The 18,005-nt window shown below is 39.1% G+C and overlaps 1 protein-coding gene and 1 pseudogene across 1 annotated transcript in view; both read right to left on the bottom strand.

The window, feature by feature from the left end:
• LOC121420173 overlaps positions 1–6,372 on the bottom strand; it is an 87,716-nt gene extending 81,344 nt beyond the window's left edge. Inside the window, exons 1-2 of the mRNA XM_041614720.1 lie at positions 6,289–6,372; positions 3,944–4,155 (exon numbers count right to left, since the gene is read on the bottom strand). Coding sequence (XP_041470654.1) covers positions 3,944–4,105 — 162 coding nt within the window. The 5' untranslated portion in view covers positions 4,106–4,155; positions 6,289–6,372. The remainder of the gene's footprint in view (positions 1–3,943; positions 4,156–6,288) is intronic.
• Positions 5,199–18,005, bottom strand: part of LOC121419563 — a 32,126-nt pseudogene continuing 19,319 nt past the window's right edge.

Here is an 18,005-nt window from a genome sequence, read left to right on the forward strand (position 1 = left end):
TTTGCACCATCAATTTACAGTCAATTCGGAATAAAAGTATTCAATATGTTGACTTTGTAAATGAGCAAGGATTTGATATCATTGCCATGACGGAGACATGGCTGAGACCAGATGACGACCTTGTGGCCAAGGAAGCCACCCCAAGAGGCCTACTCATTAGTCCATATCCCTCGAAATAACAGACCTGGAGGAGGTGTCGGCTTGTTGTGTAGGTCTGATCTATGTTTGAAGACAGAATTACCCCAGAGGTATAACTCCTTCGAAGCCCTACATGCACAAGTATCAGATGATCATGGTACATTTCGTTTAGTCATCATATACCGCCCTGAAAGGAACAGTGAAAATGGACTACATGTGCCTTTTATATCGTTTCTTGAGGACTTCGGTAAACTAATGGACTATTATCTTCTCCATCCTTCCAAAATTGTGATCACAGGTGATTTTAACATATGGATGGATGACACAACTACAGGGAATACAATTCTTTTTAAGAAGTTGTTGTCTTCATATGGTATGACCCAGCATGTATCCACCCATACTCATCGTCTTGGTCATACACTGGATCTGCTGATAACTCGTGATGGTTACGGTATTGTCTCTGAAATATCAGTTCATCCAGGATTGTCTGATCATTTTGCCATCACCTGCAATTTGTCATTGAAAAAGCCTATACATCCAAAAAAGAGACAATTACCATGCGCAGTTTCAATGCAATTGATCATGAGGTATTTCATCAACGCGTCTTTGAGGCTTTGTCGAAGATTGACGTAGAGAACCTTGGTATTTCTGCATCCGTAGAAACATACGAACGATCTCTGTGGTACCCTTGATGACCTTGCACCTTTGAAGACAAGACGCCTGAAACAGAGAGAAAAATGTCCGTGGTATAATGAAGAGATTGGGACTGCTAAGAAGGTGAGACGGAGGTTGGAAAGAAAGTGGAGAAAGTGTAAATCCAAAGGAGAAGGCCAACTACATCATAAGAGATACCAAGAGCAATGCCGGATTGTTGTGAATCTCATGAAGAAAGCAAAAACACAGTTCTACTCATCTGCTGTTGAGAGCTGTTCATCAGATCAGAAAGCTTTGTTCACCATCATCGATGACCTACTCCAGAAGAAAGGCGATCCTGTGTTACCACACCTACCACCTGATGGGTCGTTAGCAAACAGATTCTCGGAGCATTTCTTGAACAAGATCAACACAATTCGTGATTCTTTTGTGCAGCTTCACGATAACAATGAAGTACCGTCACGTCGAGATCCGTTTATGTGTAGTTTAGATTTGGTATCGGAGGCTGAAATTGAGAGAATCATCAAACAGTCACCCTCGAGCTCTTGTCACCAAGACCCCATTCCAACATGGCTAATCAAGGATCATCTCTCTGCATTTGTGCCATTTATTACAAAGTTGGTTAATGGGTCTTTTACCAAAGCAGTCTTTCCAGAGAACTTGAAACATGCTACCATTAGACCTCTACTTAAGAAGTCAAACAAAAGGAGAGACTGGAAAACTACAGGCCAGTCTCTGCAGGATCCTTTCCAGTCGGCCTACAGGAAACACCATTCAGTAGAGACGGCTGTCTTGAGAGTGACTAATGACATCCTCCGAGCCATGGATAGAGGCATGTTGACTGGCCTCGTTCAACTGGATTTGAGTTCAGCGTTTGATACGGTCGATCATTGTATTCTACGTCACAGACTACAGGAAATTGGTATCAGTGGGGCAGCTCTGAGCTGGTGTCAGTCATACCTTGATGGTCGTACTCAATCAGTTCGCATTGGTGAGGATGACATCTCTGACCCAGTTTCTCTTGATTGCTCCGTACCTCAGGGCTCAGTTCTCGGACCACAAATGTTTTCCATGTACATTCTACCAATCTATGACATTATCAACCGGCATGATTTGATGTATCACATATACGCTGATGACATTCAGCTGTATTTACCATGCTTACCTAATCAAACTGATGTGGACAACGTACTTGCTAGATTTGAGACATGTGTAGCAGAGATCTCCAAATGGATGGGACAGAACTACTTGAAAATCAACCAGGCGAAGTCTGAATTCATTTTCTTTGGCACTTCCCAACATATCAAAAAGGTCATCATTCCTAACCTAAAAATTGGTGATGTACATGTTGAGCCGGTTTCTAAGGTTCGCTCGCTAGGCTTGACACTTGATAGTACTATGTCTATGGAACCACAAATCTCTAGCTGCATCAGATCATCATTTTATCACATTAGGCAGATTCGTCAAATCCGGGATTACCTGAATCCCCATGCAACGAAGCAGGCAGTTCATGCTCTTGTCACCTCACGTTTGGATATGTACAACAGCCCTTTGGTTGGACTACCTGATACTCACATAAAACGACTACAGAAGGTCCAGAATTCTGCTGCACGACTTGTAAAGCGTTCAAAGTTGTCGGATCATATCACCCCACTACTCAAGGAATTACACTGGCTGCCTGTTAGGCAAAGACTTTCATATAAAGTTCTTTCCTTGGTCTTTAAACTTAAAACCAACCATTCACCAGTGTATCTATCTGATCTTCTGGAGGTGAAGAGATCATGTAGACCTGGTCTTCGTTCAGGGAATGTTCACCAGCTCCAACAAGTTAGAGTGAAGAGGTCCTGGGTGACAGATCTTTTTCCGTTGCTGGTCCCCGTTTGTGGAATTCAATTCCATCGGACATTAAGTTGTGCCAGTCAAGAGAGCTATTCCACAAAAAATTAAAGACTTTCCTCATGAGGGAAGCATTTCCTTAAAGGTTGTGTGATAAGCCCGAATTGTTATTTTGACTACCAACTTTAACTGATTGTGTATTTTTCTTGTCAGTTTGTTCAATTTTTGTGTATTTATTAATTTATTTCTGTTTTATATAAGTTGTTAATTGTGCGCCTTGAGTGTCATCGACAGATATGTGCGCTATACAAATCTTTAATTATTATTATTATTAAACTGATACCTAGTAGAAATAGTATCACGGCAGAGAGCAGATATGAAGTTTTGGCCTGCATCATTAGCATCTCAAGAGATTATGGCAGCTCGCAATGAGAGGTAATTAATGATAATAAGGGAATTCAGTTTGTTGAAGTTCATTTGAGAACTGCAGCAGTAGCGGACCATGACCCGGACGAGACAAAGCATTGGGGGGGCACTACATTGTCTGTGAACAATGCTGTGCCCCCCCCCCCCCTAATGCTTTTTCTAGTCCGGGTCACGGTCCGCCACTGAACTGCAGCTCTAATGATTGTCTTCTTTTTATCTTCATCATCCCTTTGCTGTTTGGAAAGGCTCTCAGATGATGCTAGCTGTGACATGAGAGTTAGACCTATCCTTTCCATTTTCAGAAGATTAAGCTAAAAGTTCATAGTATTTATCATAGATGAGTGGTCTATCGCTGGAGAGAAAAAGACACGACAACCTTGATTTAGATATTATGATGCATTACATGTTGCTACTTGAAATAAAAATCATTTCAAATTATACACTTGATATCATAAATATGTATGTATATATATATAAATGCATATATATATATATATATATATATATATATATAAACTTCATTGACCTTTGACCTAAAGAAGAACACTTTCCCCAACCCGTATTCCTCCTAACTTTTTGGGGGTAAACGTTGACACCCATACCTACTCAAATCAGTAGAAAAACCATTTCCAATCATTTTATTCCAGATTCGCTATTTGGCGTCTATTTTAGGGATACTATATGATGTGATTACCCTAGCTTTAGCCACGCAACCTATCACGGCGTTGAAGCATTTCGAGTAATAAATTCCTGCAGGTTACCCAATTCTTGCCGAAGGAAATAACACAATGGCTGGGATTCGAACCCACGATCCTCTGATTTATAGTCACAAGAATAATCAACTCGGCCACAACTGGCCTAATTCATTGAAAATCATATTACTCCTTACCTTATTACTCGATGTGTTGTACCCAGTCCCGATCTCCAGGGACTCCTTACCATCAAGTGTATCGAGTTGTTCAAGTTTTATCAGAACTGTGCAGTTTTCGGGAGCATTAATTACCCAGGTATAGAAGCCTTCTACTTGTCTGGCCGCAAACCATCTATACATAGGTGACCTGACACGTATCGTTTCGTCTCCTCCTAGTTCTACAACATGCTCTGAAAAATCAAGATAATGAGGTTTAATCTCTTTAAACTTTAATTGAAATGCTTAGACCAATAACGACATTGTTATAGTTGCTTTTGGGGCAGCGGAAAAATAAAATAGAAAAAATGTATATATTGGAATACTGTTCTAAGCAAGGTTCCGTTCCGAAGAACGAAAACACTTATGGAAGTCCAACAATTCAAGTTGCGAGATTGTCCATCTCTGTCCAATATCAGTGACATTTGCTGCCTCTTCCGAATCTCTCGAAAACCACAAAAAAGACTACTGGAAGACCAAAAACAAATTTCTATCAAAACCCCCGTAGGACCCATAGTGCCATGACCTTCAAAACAAGTGCAGGTTAACTGAAGGGGCTTTCACAACTGCTTTTGCGATCGTTTGGTCACAATGTATATTGCACACAGTCTCAACGGTTGTAAGCAGTCGTATCGCTAATTGTGAAAGGGGCTTAAGAGACCACAATGACTTAAGTTTGCCATATTGCCAGAGGCATCTGAAAGACTGGCCGAGACCTTCAAAAGGAATTTGAAAGCCTTACCAATAGTAGTCGATGAAAATCTCTTAATGCCTGACCGAGGCCATTAAAATATAATATGAAAGACTAACCAATACTTTATTTCTTTATGAACTTACACTAATCTTACAGATTTATTTCAAGCAACGAACTGTCTCACGGTGGTATCAATTTCTGTCTTTTTATTAAGCATCAATGACGCACGATGACCTGTGCAAGAAAGTTTTCTCTGAACAAATATAAAAGACGGTTACAGATAATTTCAAGAAGACCATGAAGGCCATCAAAGGATCAGCCATGATCTGTAGATCATTGGAAGTTCATTGAAAGACAAGTGAAAGATCAAGCGAGTTCCCAGGCTTTTCAGAAGGGGCAGTTAAATTGGAATATCTTTCATTAATCTTTGGAATTTGTTAATTTTGTTTTGTACTCGGCATTCAATGTGTTACATTTTATCGCAAACATGAAGAACAAATTTGTATTCATACACGTTTTTGTTTTTATTGTAAACCTTTAACTTCATTTCTGGCTGTGATATCTGTTCCTTGATGAGCCAGTTTTGAATGTCAGAACATCTGTAGAGTAATCATTCACAAAGTCTTTCTGAAGATATATACTTCCTAGAATAATCACAATAACCCAAACTCTTGTAAGATCAAGCTGATTGATTTAAGATCGCGGCATAAAGAGAAGAGTTCCCCTTTAAACCGTCGGTGAACGTGATACTGTACTTGTCCTGTCCACTTCTACAAAATTCTCCTGGATTACTTCTATCTGAAGAGCTCTAGGATTATGGCATACACTGGAACATCGTAGTGACACATGTTCATATTGTGTTCACAATGTGTTTATATATACTTGAGATATTGTGACTAGTAAATACGCAATTCAAAAGGTAAAATAGAAAAAAAAAACAATGGGAAATTAATGTCTCACTAATAGCAGACTCTTTAAATATGACATTCACGATCTTGATCCCGAGCAGTGGGAAGATGATTCCACTATTATGTTCCACACTGTGAACAAACTGTGGTACACTGTCCTCTCCGGCCAACGTGGATGATTATCAGTAGTAGTAGTAGTTATTGTTGTTGTAGTGTTAGTAATATTAGTAGTAATAGTAGTAGTAGTAGTAGTAGTAGTAGTAGTAGTAGAAGTAGTAGTAGAAGTACTAGTAGTATCATTGGGTTATTGTTATAATTAATCGTCGTATAACATTCACCTTCTACTGTCAGTGATGTTTCGTAGTTGACGACACCTGCTGAATTATTAGCATCATTATTATTATCAGTAGTAGTAGTTGATGTTGTTATTGCTGTTGTAGTCAGTGGCAGACCGTGACCCGAGGAGACAAAGCATTGGAGGGGCACTGTATTGTTCGTGAACAATGCTGTGCCCCTCCAATTCTTTGTCTCCTCCGGGTCACGGTTCGCCACTGGTTGTAGTGGTAGTAATAGTAGTAGTAGAAGTAGCAGCAGTAGTAGTAGTAGTAATAGTAGTAGTGGTAGAAGTAGCAGCAGTAGTAGTAGTAATAGTAGTAGTAGAAATAGCAGCAGTAGTAGTAGTATCATTGGGTTATTGTTATAATTAATAGTCATATAATATTCACCTTCTACTGTCAGTGATGTTTCGTAGATGGCGACACCTGCTGAATTACTTGCTTCACACGTATATTGGCCATCATGTACCGAATACACATCGGCTATCACCATAGAGTTTGAAAAGCTGCCATTCACGAAGTCAACCCCGACCCCATGAGGGATAGCTCCGCCATCTTTGAACCACCGGAAGTAAATAGGGAGGTCACCATACTTGGCGGTACAAGTGACTCTAATAGCTTGACCCCGTCTGCTGATAATAGGCTCAATAGGTTCAATAACTGGAACAACTGTGGATAAGCAGTTTTTAAAAAAGTAGTAGAAAGCGATTATCATAATAATTCTATTAACGAGGGAAACGGCATTTCAGCTTGCTATTCTATATAGACCAAGAACATCAGACTCAATCCATCACCCGTTTCAAATATAAATGCTATCAAATATTTTCGTCATAAGGTCGGAATTTCTAACTTCCTTTTTTATTTCTCGGCCGCTGATCGAACCCTTGACCCATTGGCCGATGGTTTCCGGGGGGGGGGGGGTCATCCGCAAATATACTTTTTTCGATAGGCCTGGCTTTTTGCCTCTGACCGTAAATTTGAAAATTTATGGATGATTTATTTATGGAATAGTTAAGCGATCCCCTTGGAACCGCCTCATGAAAGAGAAGTCGGGTCAGGTACCTTTCTTTTTTTTTTTATCTTTTTTCAAAGAAACGTTGAAAACTGAAAACAAATCAGTTGGTATTAGAATAATTATATATTTATGTTTTTTAAAGAACAGTTGAAACGTATAAAATGAGTACGTAGAAGAACAATTACTTCATCATCTCATTTACATTTTGATTCATTGTCGACAGAGTGATTGTAAGATATATATGATATGAAGTCACGCCCAACTCACCTGATGCATTGCGGGATGGTGAAGTGACTGCAAGGAGTAAGGAAAAAGTAAGGGCTATTATATATACATACATATATACGTGTATACATATATATATATATATATTGATATATATATATGTATATATATATATATATATATATATATATATATATATATATATATATATATATATATATATACATATATTCTAGCTATTCATTGTTATATGCATATAAATATTGACTAGCGGCAGGACTAAAAATGCGAATTTAAATCTCATTACAAAGAAAATCCACCTCATGTTTCACACTTCAAAATTATTATGTAGGCCTATATGCATGTATATATGAACTTAGAGGACGTGCATGGTGGTAACTCAGAGAGGGAAGCTACGTGATGTAGGTTTTGTTTGAAAAGACTGTTTTGTACGGAAGATTGAAGGCGCCAACCAGATGGCGAGATGGCGACCGGTTAAATGATGTGACCCATGTTGTTGGGAATCGAGAGGTGGGGCAGTTCAACTTGCTTGGGACAAGCAGACCATGTAGACAAGATATTGAGTTGTTGAAACTGGCAAATGGACTTGCAGACAAGAAGGAAATTTGTTGAAAAAAACGATCTTCTTTGCTAGCCTCAACAACTCGTCATCCCGTCTTCTTGTTCAAAACAAGTCGGCTTTGGGAGTTCCAATGTTAACAGCTTGTAATCGAGTTTTGTTGTCTAAAAAAAACAAATCGCACATGCCAAGCTTCAACATCTCGTCACCGTGTCTTCACCTGACAAACCGATTTGCCGAATTTCAACAACTCGTCACCTTGTATTCACCTGACGAGCAACTGATTTGCAAAATTTCAACAACTGTCACCGTGTCTTTACCTGACGAACAAAACGATTTGCCAAGCTTCAACAACTCGTCACCATGTCTTCACCTAACAAACCGATTAGCTAAATTTTAACAACTCGTCACCGTGTCTTCACCTTACTAGCAACCTATTAGCCAAATTTCAACAACTCGTCACCATGTCTTCACCTGACGAACAAACCGATTTGCCAAAATTTCAACAACTCGTCACCGTGTCTTCACCTGACTATCAAACCGAATAGCCAAATTTTAACAACTCGTCACCATGTCTTCACCTGGCGAACAAACCGATTTGCAAAATTTCAACAACTCGTCACCGTGTCTTCACCTGACTAACAAACCGATTTGCCAAATTTCAACAACTCGTCACCGTGTCTTCACCTGACTAACAAACCGATTTGCCAAATTTCAACAACTCGTCACCATGTCTTCACCTGACTAACAAACCGATTTGTCAAATTTCAACAACTCGTCACCATGTCTTCACCTGACTAACAACCGATTTGCCAAATTTCAACAACTCGTCACCTTGTCTTCACCTGACGAACAAACCGATTTGCCAAATTTTAACAACTCGTCACCGTGTCTTCACCTGACTAACAAACTGATTTGCCAAATTTCAACAACTCGTCTCCGTGTCTTCACCTGACGAACAAACCGATTTGACAAATTTCAACAACTCGTCACCGTGTCTTTAACTGACGAACAAACCGATTTGCCAAATTTTAACAACTCGTCACCTTGTATTTACCTGAAGAACAAACCAATTTGCCAAATTTTGACAACTCGTCACCGTGTCTTAACCTGAATACCAGCGATTTGTTAAATTTCAACAACTAGTCACCATGTCTTCACCTGACGAAGAAACCGATTTGTCAAATTTCAACAACTCGTCACCGTGTCTTTACCCGACTAACAAACCGAATAGCCAAATTTCAACAACTCGTCGCCATGTCTTCACCTGACGAACAAACCGATTTGCCAAATTTCAACAACTCGTCACTGTGTCGTCACCTGACTAACAAGCCGATTTGCCAAATTTCAACAACTCGTCACCTTGTATTCAGCTGACGAACAAACCGATTTGTCAAATTTTAACAACTCGTCACCGTGTCTTCACCTGAAAAACAAACTGATTTGCCAAATTTCAACAACTCGTCTCCGTGTCCTCACCTGACGAACAAACCGATTTGCCAAATTTCAACAACTCGTCACCGTGTCTTCACCTGACTACCAGCGATTTGTCAAATTTCAACAACTCGTCACCGTGTCTTCACCTGACGAACAAACCGATTTGTCAAATTTCAACAACTCGTCACCGTGTCTTTACCCGACTAACAAACCGAATAGCCAAATTTCAACAACTCGTCACCATGTCTTCACCTGACGAACAAACCAATTTGCCAAATTTTAACAACTCGTCACCGTGTCTTTACCCGACTAACTAACCGAATAGCCAAATTTCAACAACTCGTCACCTTGTATTCACCTGACGAACAAACCAATTTGTCAAATTATAACAACTCGTCACCGTGTCTTCACCTGAAAAACAAACTGATTTGCCAAATTTCAACAACTCGTCTCCGTGTCTTCACCTGACGATCAAACCGATTTGCCAAATTTCAACAATTCGTCACCGTGTCTTCACTTGAAAAACAAACTGATTTGCCAAATTTCAACAACTCGTCACCGTGTCGTCACCTGACTACCAGCGATTTGTCAAATTTCAACAACTCGTCACCGTGTCTTCACCTGACGAACAAACCGATTTGTCAAATTTCAACAACTCGTCACCGTGTCTTTACCCGACTAACAAACCGAATAGCCAAATTTCAACAACTCGTCACCATGTTTTCACCTGACGAAAAAAACAATTTGCCAAATTTTAACAACTCGTCACCGTGTCTTTAACTGACGAACAAACCGATTTGCCAAGCTTCAACAACTCGTCACCGTGTCTTCCCATGACGAACAAACCGATTTGAAATTTCAACAACTCGTCACCGTGTCTTTAACTGAAGAACAAACCGATTTGCCAAATTTCAACAACTCGTCACCGTGTCTTTAACTGACGAACAAACCGATTTGCCAAATTTCAACAACTCGTCACCGTGTCTTCACCTGAAAAACAAACTGATTTGCCAAATTTGAACAACTCGTCACCGTGTCTTTAACTGACGAACAAACCGATTTGCCAAATTTCAACAACTCGTCACCGTGTCTTCACTTGAAAAACAAACTGATTTGCCAAATTTCAACAACTCGTCACCGTGTCTTCACCTGACTACCAGCGATTTGTCAAATTTCAACAACTTGTCACCATGTCTTCACCTGACGAACAAACCGATTTGTCAAATTTCAACAACTCGTCACCGTGTCTTCACCTGACGAACAAACCGATTTGCCAAATTTCAACAACTCGTCACCTTGTCTTCACCTGACGAACAAACCGATTTGCCAAATTTCAACAACTCGTCACCATGTCTTCACCTGACGAACAAACCGATTTGCTAAATTTCAACATCTCGTCACCATGTCTTCACCTGACTACCAGCGATTTGTCAAATTTCAACAACTTGTCACCGTGTCTTCACCTGACGAACAAACCGATTTGTCAAATTTCAACAACTCGTCACCGTGTCTTCACTTGAAAAACAAACTGATTTGCCAAATTTCAACAACTCGTCACCGTGTCTTCACCTGACTACCAGCGATTTGTCAAATTTCAACAACTTGTCACCATGTCTTCACCTGACGAACAAACCGATTTGCCAAATTTCAACAACTTGTCACCGTGTCTTCACCTGACGAACAAACCGATTTGCCAAATTTCAACAACTCGTCACCGTGTCTTCACCTGACGAACAAACCGATTTGCCAAATTTCAACAACTCGTCACCTTGTCTTCACCTGACGAACAAACCGATTTGCCAAATTTCAACAACTCGTCACCGTGTCTTCACCTGACGAACAAAGCGATTTGCTAAATTTCAACATCTCGTCACCATGTCTTCACCTGACTACCAGCGATTTGTCAAATTTCAACAACTCGTCACCGTGTCTTCACCTGACGAACAAACCGATTTGCCAAATTTCAACAACTCGTCACCGTGTCTTCACCTGACGAACAAACCGATTTGCCAAATTTCAACAACCCGTCACCTTGTATTTACCTGACAAAGCGATTTGCAAATTTCAACATCTCGTCACCATGTCTTCACCTGACTACCAGCGATTTGTCAAATTTCAACAACTTGTCACCGTGTCTTCACCTGACGAACAAACCGATTTGCCAAATTTCAACAACTCGTCACCGTGTCTTCACCTGACGAACAAACCGATTTGCCAAATTTCAACAACTCGTCACCGTGTCTTCACCTGACGAACAAACCGATTTGCCAAATTTCAACAACCCGTCACCTTGTATTTACCTGACAAAGTGATTTACAAATTCCAACAACTCGTAATCTTATCTTCTTGTCCAAAACAAATCAATTTTCCGAATTTAAACAACTCGTCATCTTGTATTACTTGACCAGTCAAGCTGCATTGCAAATTTCATTCTTTTTTTCAAAGCAAGTCGATTTTTCGAGTTGAAGCAACTCGTCATCTTAAGTTCTTTTTCCAAACAATCCAAATTGTCAAGTTTGAACTCGCCAGCCTTTCTTCTATCCCCAAACAAGCAGAAAAAGCCAAGTTTCCACAAACCATCTTGTTTTTATATCCCGAACAAGTAAACTTTTCGAGTTTCAACAACTCGTCATCTTGTCTTCTTGTCCCTTCATTTGGAATATCGTCTTCCTGTCGTTTGGTTCAAAACAAGCCGAATGTCCAAGATTTGACAACTCATATTGTCTTGAATATTATCCTAAACAAGTCGGATTTTCTGAGTTTCAACTACTGATATGTTTTGATTTACTGCTACTTTATGATAAACCCGATCATGTGGAAGGCAAAATCGTTTCCATAAATATTGATACAGCATGAATCGAAAAAACACAGACAGTTGTTTGGTCAATAATTGACGAGACTTCTTTATTACGGAGTCGAAATTAAATAACAAAATTTCCGTCCATACACACCAGTGAATTCGACGTAATGGTGCTATTTTTTTTCTTCACGCACGAATGTTATAATTACCGTGATGCATTGCTCTTTTAATCATAGTCACGCACAGGAGTTATACGCACCGCCAAACATGAATTACTGTCAACCCTTTGTTTCATAAAATCACTGTCACACATTGTTTTTTACCCACAAGATGGTATTTATTGTTGCCTTCACACACGAATGCTCTGACACGCTTAATACGTTGGTGTTATAATCACCCTCACACCCTCGCTTTGTTTACTTACCGGCACACACTGGTGTTAGGTCAGCTTGAAATCCTCGTGCTACCGTGCTTCTATCGTTGTCAAATTTAATAATGGTGACAGTTGAATTCACAGTGACTGTGCCTGGCATCATCTCACCGTAGAACTCATGCAACAAAGAGTCTGTTGTACGAATGCTGACCTGAAATATATCATTAGTTCATACACAATTAAATGGCGACTTTGCGTTTGATAGAGTATAGCAAATCCCGAGAGATCATTGAATACTACAATAGGATTTAAAGAAGAAAATTGATTAACAGTGTTTAAGTCCCTTCCACGCATGCTCCAACAATGCGGGGTTTTATGGTTGTTTGGTCTTGTGGTGTTTTGTTCAGTTGTATTGAGACAACAAGGTTTTAACCGTAGGCTTACTTTCGTGGAGAAAAATATTAATCTAATATATTAACGATGATGATAAAGATAATAATAATACTAGTGGTGGTAGTCGTGGTGGTAGGAGTAGTAGTAGTAGTAGAAGTAGTAGTAGTAGTAGTGGTAATCACAAAGGTAATAATAATGGCAATCCTCTTCACAATTTTGGCATATTCATCTCATATTTCATTAGCATTGATACATTTAATGTAATTAGTCACTTAGAATTCTGCTTATATTTCGTTCAGGTCACTGGCCTTTTAAATTTTTTTTACCCAATATTGGCTAAAAAGTGAACATGTTTGCTGGGTATTTTTACACCCCATATTGGGCTATTTCAACGCTGCATGTACATTGCGTAAAATTTACAAAATATATATCTTTTTACCCAACCAACATGCATGTTCCGATTTTACCCAATATTGGGTAAACCTTTTTATAGTAAACAAATATACCAGGCTTTGAGTAAGTATAGCGGGAATTGTTTTCCGAGCTTGGGCTGGCATTATTATTTTGGCCCCGAGGGAAAAATAGTAATTTGGCCAGTACAACTGAAGATAAATAATATACAAATATACCGGGTTGGAGAAAGTATAGTGTAAGTATTTTTATCCGAGGTTGGTTCGGCAATTACTAATTTCCCCGAGGGGCGTGAGCCCCGAGGGAAAATAGTAACAATGCCGGACCAACCGAGGATGAAATATTACCACTACACTTTCAAAAGATACTCCTGGATTATTTGTTTTATATCCCTTCCATAGATAAAGTTTGAATATAGGTAATCAAGTCCTAATTGGCTCATCTCCATAATCTGGACAAAATGTGGATCGGTTTAGCTCTAATGTCAGCAAAATTGGTTATCTTTCTAAGCTAGCCGGTTCCTGAATAGACTGCTCGCGGCTCCAAAGTATCACTCAGGGTGGATTGGTGTTGCGCGGCGCGGCGGCGCTACTAGTGAGATCGATATTAATCCACTTCACCGGTGGTGAAGGTCACTTGTGAACTAACCCTGCTGAACTAAATAAGATCAAGCAGCCCGAATCATTCGATGATCGAAGGATATCCGTCATTAACTTTATTTTCATGGATTTTATGCATTAAAACTTGTACGGGGTTTTTAAAACTTCTTTTTTTGGGGGGGGGGGTATCCCTCGGCATGTTTTATACCTCGGTCACATTTGTCCTACGGCGGCCGTACGGCGAGTCGAAAACAGCCGTTTTAACATTTTTTGTACCAGCTATATACAGGTAGTTTGAATAAAATGAATAAAACGGCTGTCTTCGACTCACTGTACGGCCGCCGTAGAGCAAATGTGACCGAGCCACCGAGGTATTACTTTGTATGTTTTACTTGTCTAAATAATTACAAGATACAAATTGTAAGTATGGGGAGAGAACCAAACCTTGTCAAAAAGGCCCTCAGTCAGGAAATCATTAAAGACGATACGAAGCTGACAGTCCCCTGGTATTCGAAATAGCCAGACTAAATGCTGTTCTAGTCCATAGTCAGATGGATAGTTAGGTGACGAGATGGAATACACATCTCCATTGTGCAAGGCTACAGCACTTCCTGTTAAATCCAATGAAAAGTTAGTGTGACTATGCGCTCAGCAATATCTTCCATGTAGGAGGTGAGTGGTTGGTGCTTCTGATATAGGTAAAAGGGGCTTTTCGCATTTACTACGGGAAACTCTCTACAACACATCGATAAGAATAACAACGAAGAGCAGAGAGGCTTTTGTCAAAAGTTGGTGGACTGCATGGGACAGCCGATCGTCCGAAGACTTGCCCGGACAAACAATTTCAAATACACTGTATGTCGTTGTCCAGAGTCAAGAGATTCTGATGCTTTCCCAGTCCACTAACTTTCGACAAAGGCCTCTCCGCTATTGATTGTGATTTGACTTGTATTTTCAAAGGAATTGGTGTGTTGTAGAAAGCTTCCCCGTAGTAAATGCGAAAAGTCCGAATTTACACAGTCACACTACGGAAGCAGACACCAAACTAGGCAGCGTCTTATGAAGACTTGCCATTGATCTGATCAACCTTACCCAATATGGAAATCCAAGAGTGTCACTTTTTTCTACAGGAAATATGCTCAATTTCCTTTTGTAAACAAAGAACAAACTTAACTGTCAGGAAAACAATAAATTTATAAACATATACGTTATAATTAAACACACATTTTGAACGAACATGCATGATACATGTAGATGTTGACGTTGCTGGCTTGCCATTGTTGAAGTTGATCGGATCAATCGTAACTCTTTGTAATATGTAATAGGGGGCCAAAATCTGTGATATGCCATTCGGAATAACGCAATATTGGTCTGTCTAGAGTTGCATGGCTTCACCGATGTAGCTACAGCATAGTATAGGCTACTCAGGGACCGTTACAACAGGTTACTGGCCCGACAGTGATTTTTACCGGACTGGGATCTTCCGACTGGCGCTAGTGTAATACATTCTTCATGATCGGAAATTAGAAAAAAGGTATCAAATCATACCAAAAAGTATTGGTGTATTCATATCAAACAGAGGAACAAATACTCTAAAAATGGAACGGTTTGTATGTCTGTAGGCCTAAACCTGACTTCAGAACACGGGCCAGAGTCATTTGTCGAGTCGCTTAGCAAAATTTTACACTTGGACCTCACCTATCTACACGTACAGGAATATGGGGGTAAAGGAGTTTTCAAATCAAATACGCAATTAAGATGCACGGTACTAAGCAGACAAACCTTAAGAATTTATTTACCTCTCGTGTCGAAATGATGTCCAACTGTACCTGTATGAAATGAAGGAAAGGAAAACAATAAACGAATACATGAAACTTGGTTTTGAAGAGTTACATCTTGAAAGGAAATACATGTATCTATTATGTTGCTATTTTTACATCCATGTACATGTACATGCCGTTTTGTTGCAGAAAAATTTAAATCACATTGGAGTGGATTCACTGCACTGTATTTTATATAATCGAACTCTGTCTGACATCAAAGTTAATCATGTCGGTGTGCCCCAAGGGACACGGCTTGGCCCGATCATATTTCAATTTAATTACAATAAATTATTAATGTGAAAATATTCCTATACACTTTTAAATCTAAACTAGTAGATAATACTTGCCATTTGTAGGCCTACAGGTAGGTGTCACGTGAACATCAAATCCATTGTGACGTGAACTGTCATCGTCATCCGATAGGAACCTCAACCAAGCAATGTTCGATGGTATATCAATGAATCTTGGTACTGTGTTCCCAGTTAAGAACAGCATCTGAAAAAGAACAATGACTTTTCGTTAGATGGCGCTAAAATTGATACTTTTTGTTATGACTACATATTGTCATCATTAATAATATCTGTTTAAAAGTTACCATAGGTACTGTAGGAACAAAAGAGGAAATCACTGTTTGAACCCCAAATATAAGAGGCGCTACGGGAACTCAATCCCTTTCTTCTTACTTTAAATTCTATTCATTTATTCTATTTATTTATGTATATTTGGGGGGAGGGGGTAAACAATGGGAGAAGACGAACAATTTTGCTCTTCTAATGTTTAAGTTAACATCCGATATATGATAATTATTGGCATTTGCCAATAGTAATCAAGTGACTGAATGCTTAGTACTCTCAATGTTTCTGTACGGGTGCCGCAACGATCAGTCGTAGGTTAATTGTTTTTCAATGTATATTTTTCATATCAATCGTGTCCTATATTATATTTCCACCAATAAATCGTTGGCCAAGAACATTAGCTTGCATAAATATCTACTTATATAACTTATATTCCATACAGTAAAATACACACAACTCATAAATGGTTTTATGTCCAAATAAGTCCAATGAGCCAATTACATGAGCCAATTGGAGTTCCTTAGATAATGTCATTATCCGGGTGTTCATATGGAATGAATCTGTCCTAAAATATCTCATGCTTTTGTGTCCATAGTGATACACGGGTATCCCCTTGAAATTTATTATTGTAAAATTTTCTAGAATAATTATTAATAATACACTTATTAATGACGATCTGTGATTGTTTGCATGCACTCTCGAGCATTCCCACCCTGGTTTTGTCATGCTTACTTCGTTTGTAGATATATTGGATCCTGTTCCAATATGCAGCCCATCTTGGTTAGTTTGTGTATCAAATCGAGCGACCTCTACGCTGATATCACAGTCATGTGGTACCTTTATTACCCAGGCTTCATCGGTATTAATCTGGTAATAGCGAGGATAATCAACTTGCTTCGCACGATATGTCTCGTTGACATCTAGCTCCACGTGGAGTCCTGAAAGAAAGCAGAATTCGATAAGATTACTTTAAAACTTTCAATAACTAAAAAAAATGAATTGCTATTTAAAGAAAATGTAGAATGGTGACGATATTACACGTACAAATAACATAATGAATAACATCACCAAGAAGGACAAGAACAAAAAGAATAATAATATTGTAATGACATTAATTGAAATGATAGCTTTAATGATAATAGTGGCAATGATACAACATTAATAACAAAAATGTATGTTACGATGATGATGCGGAGGAGCTGCAAACTATTATCCGGCTCATACCTAGGCCATGTAGGCACGGCTCCTCTTATCAGGCGCTTGAGCATTCAAGGATTTTATTCCTTCTGTGTACCCATTTAATTCACGTGGGTGGAGAGTAACAAAATGGAGATAAGCACCTTGCCAAAAGACGCGAGTGAAGCGGTCGGATTCAAGCTTTGCTTTTTGTACGCAATCTATCACTTTTTTGCTATTCATATATCTAACTGATCCTTTTCATAAAGTCATGTATTTGATTATATTTCTATTGAATGAGCTTTTAATTCAATTTCAGTTGGCATTCTTCGTTTATGATATACCAGTACATGAAAAATGAGGATGTTATCATACATTTGAAACTTTGAAAAAATTATCATTCTCTGATCGATTTTGTTAAACCTAATTATCACCATCATAATATGTTGCAGCCACTATGAAAAAAGGGCAGACCTTGCCTAAAAAGCAATAGAGAATAAAATCGAACCGATTAACTACAATGATTTAAAAAAAATGGGAGCGTTTTATGAAAGGACTTGTAGGAAGCTTCGTTTGAATAGTCTCGTTTTGTCCGACATTTACTGCAGTTCACATTTCTTTTCAGCGAATCAGAGGCAATGAAAGATTCTTTTAGATGGGGGGGGGGGCGTTTCATGAAAGGACTTGTCGGACGTTTTCG

This window comes from Lytechinus variegatus, chromosome 8 (genome assembly GCF_018143015.1).
Source record: "Lytechinus variegatus isolate NC3 chromosome 8, Lvar_3.0, whole genome shotgun sequence".
Lineage (NCBI taxonomy): Eukaryota > Metazoa > Echinodermata > Echinoidea > Temnopleuroida > Toxopneustidae > Lytechinus > Lytechinus variegatus.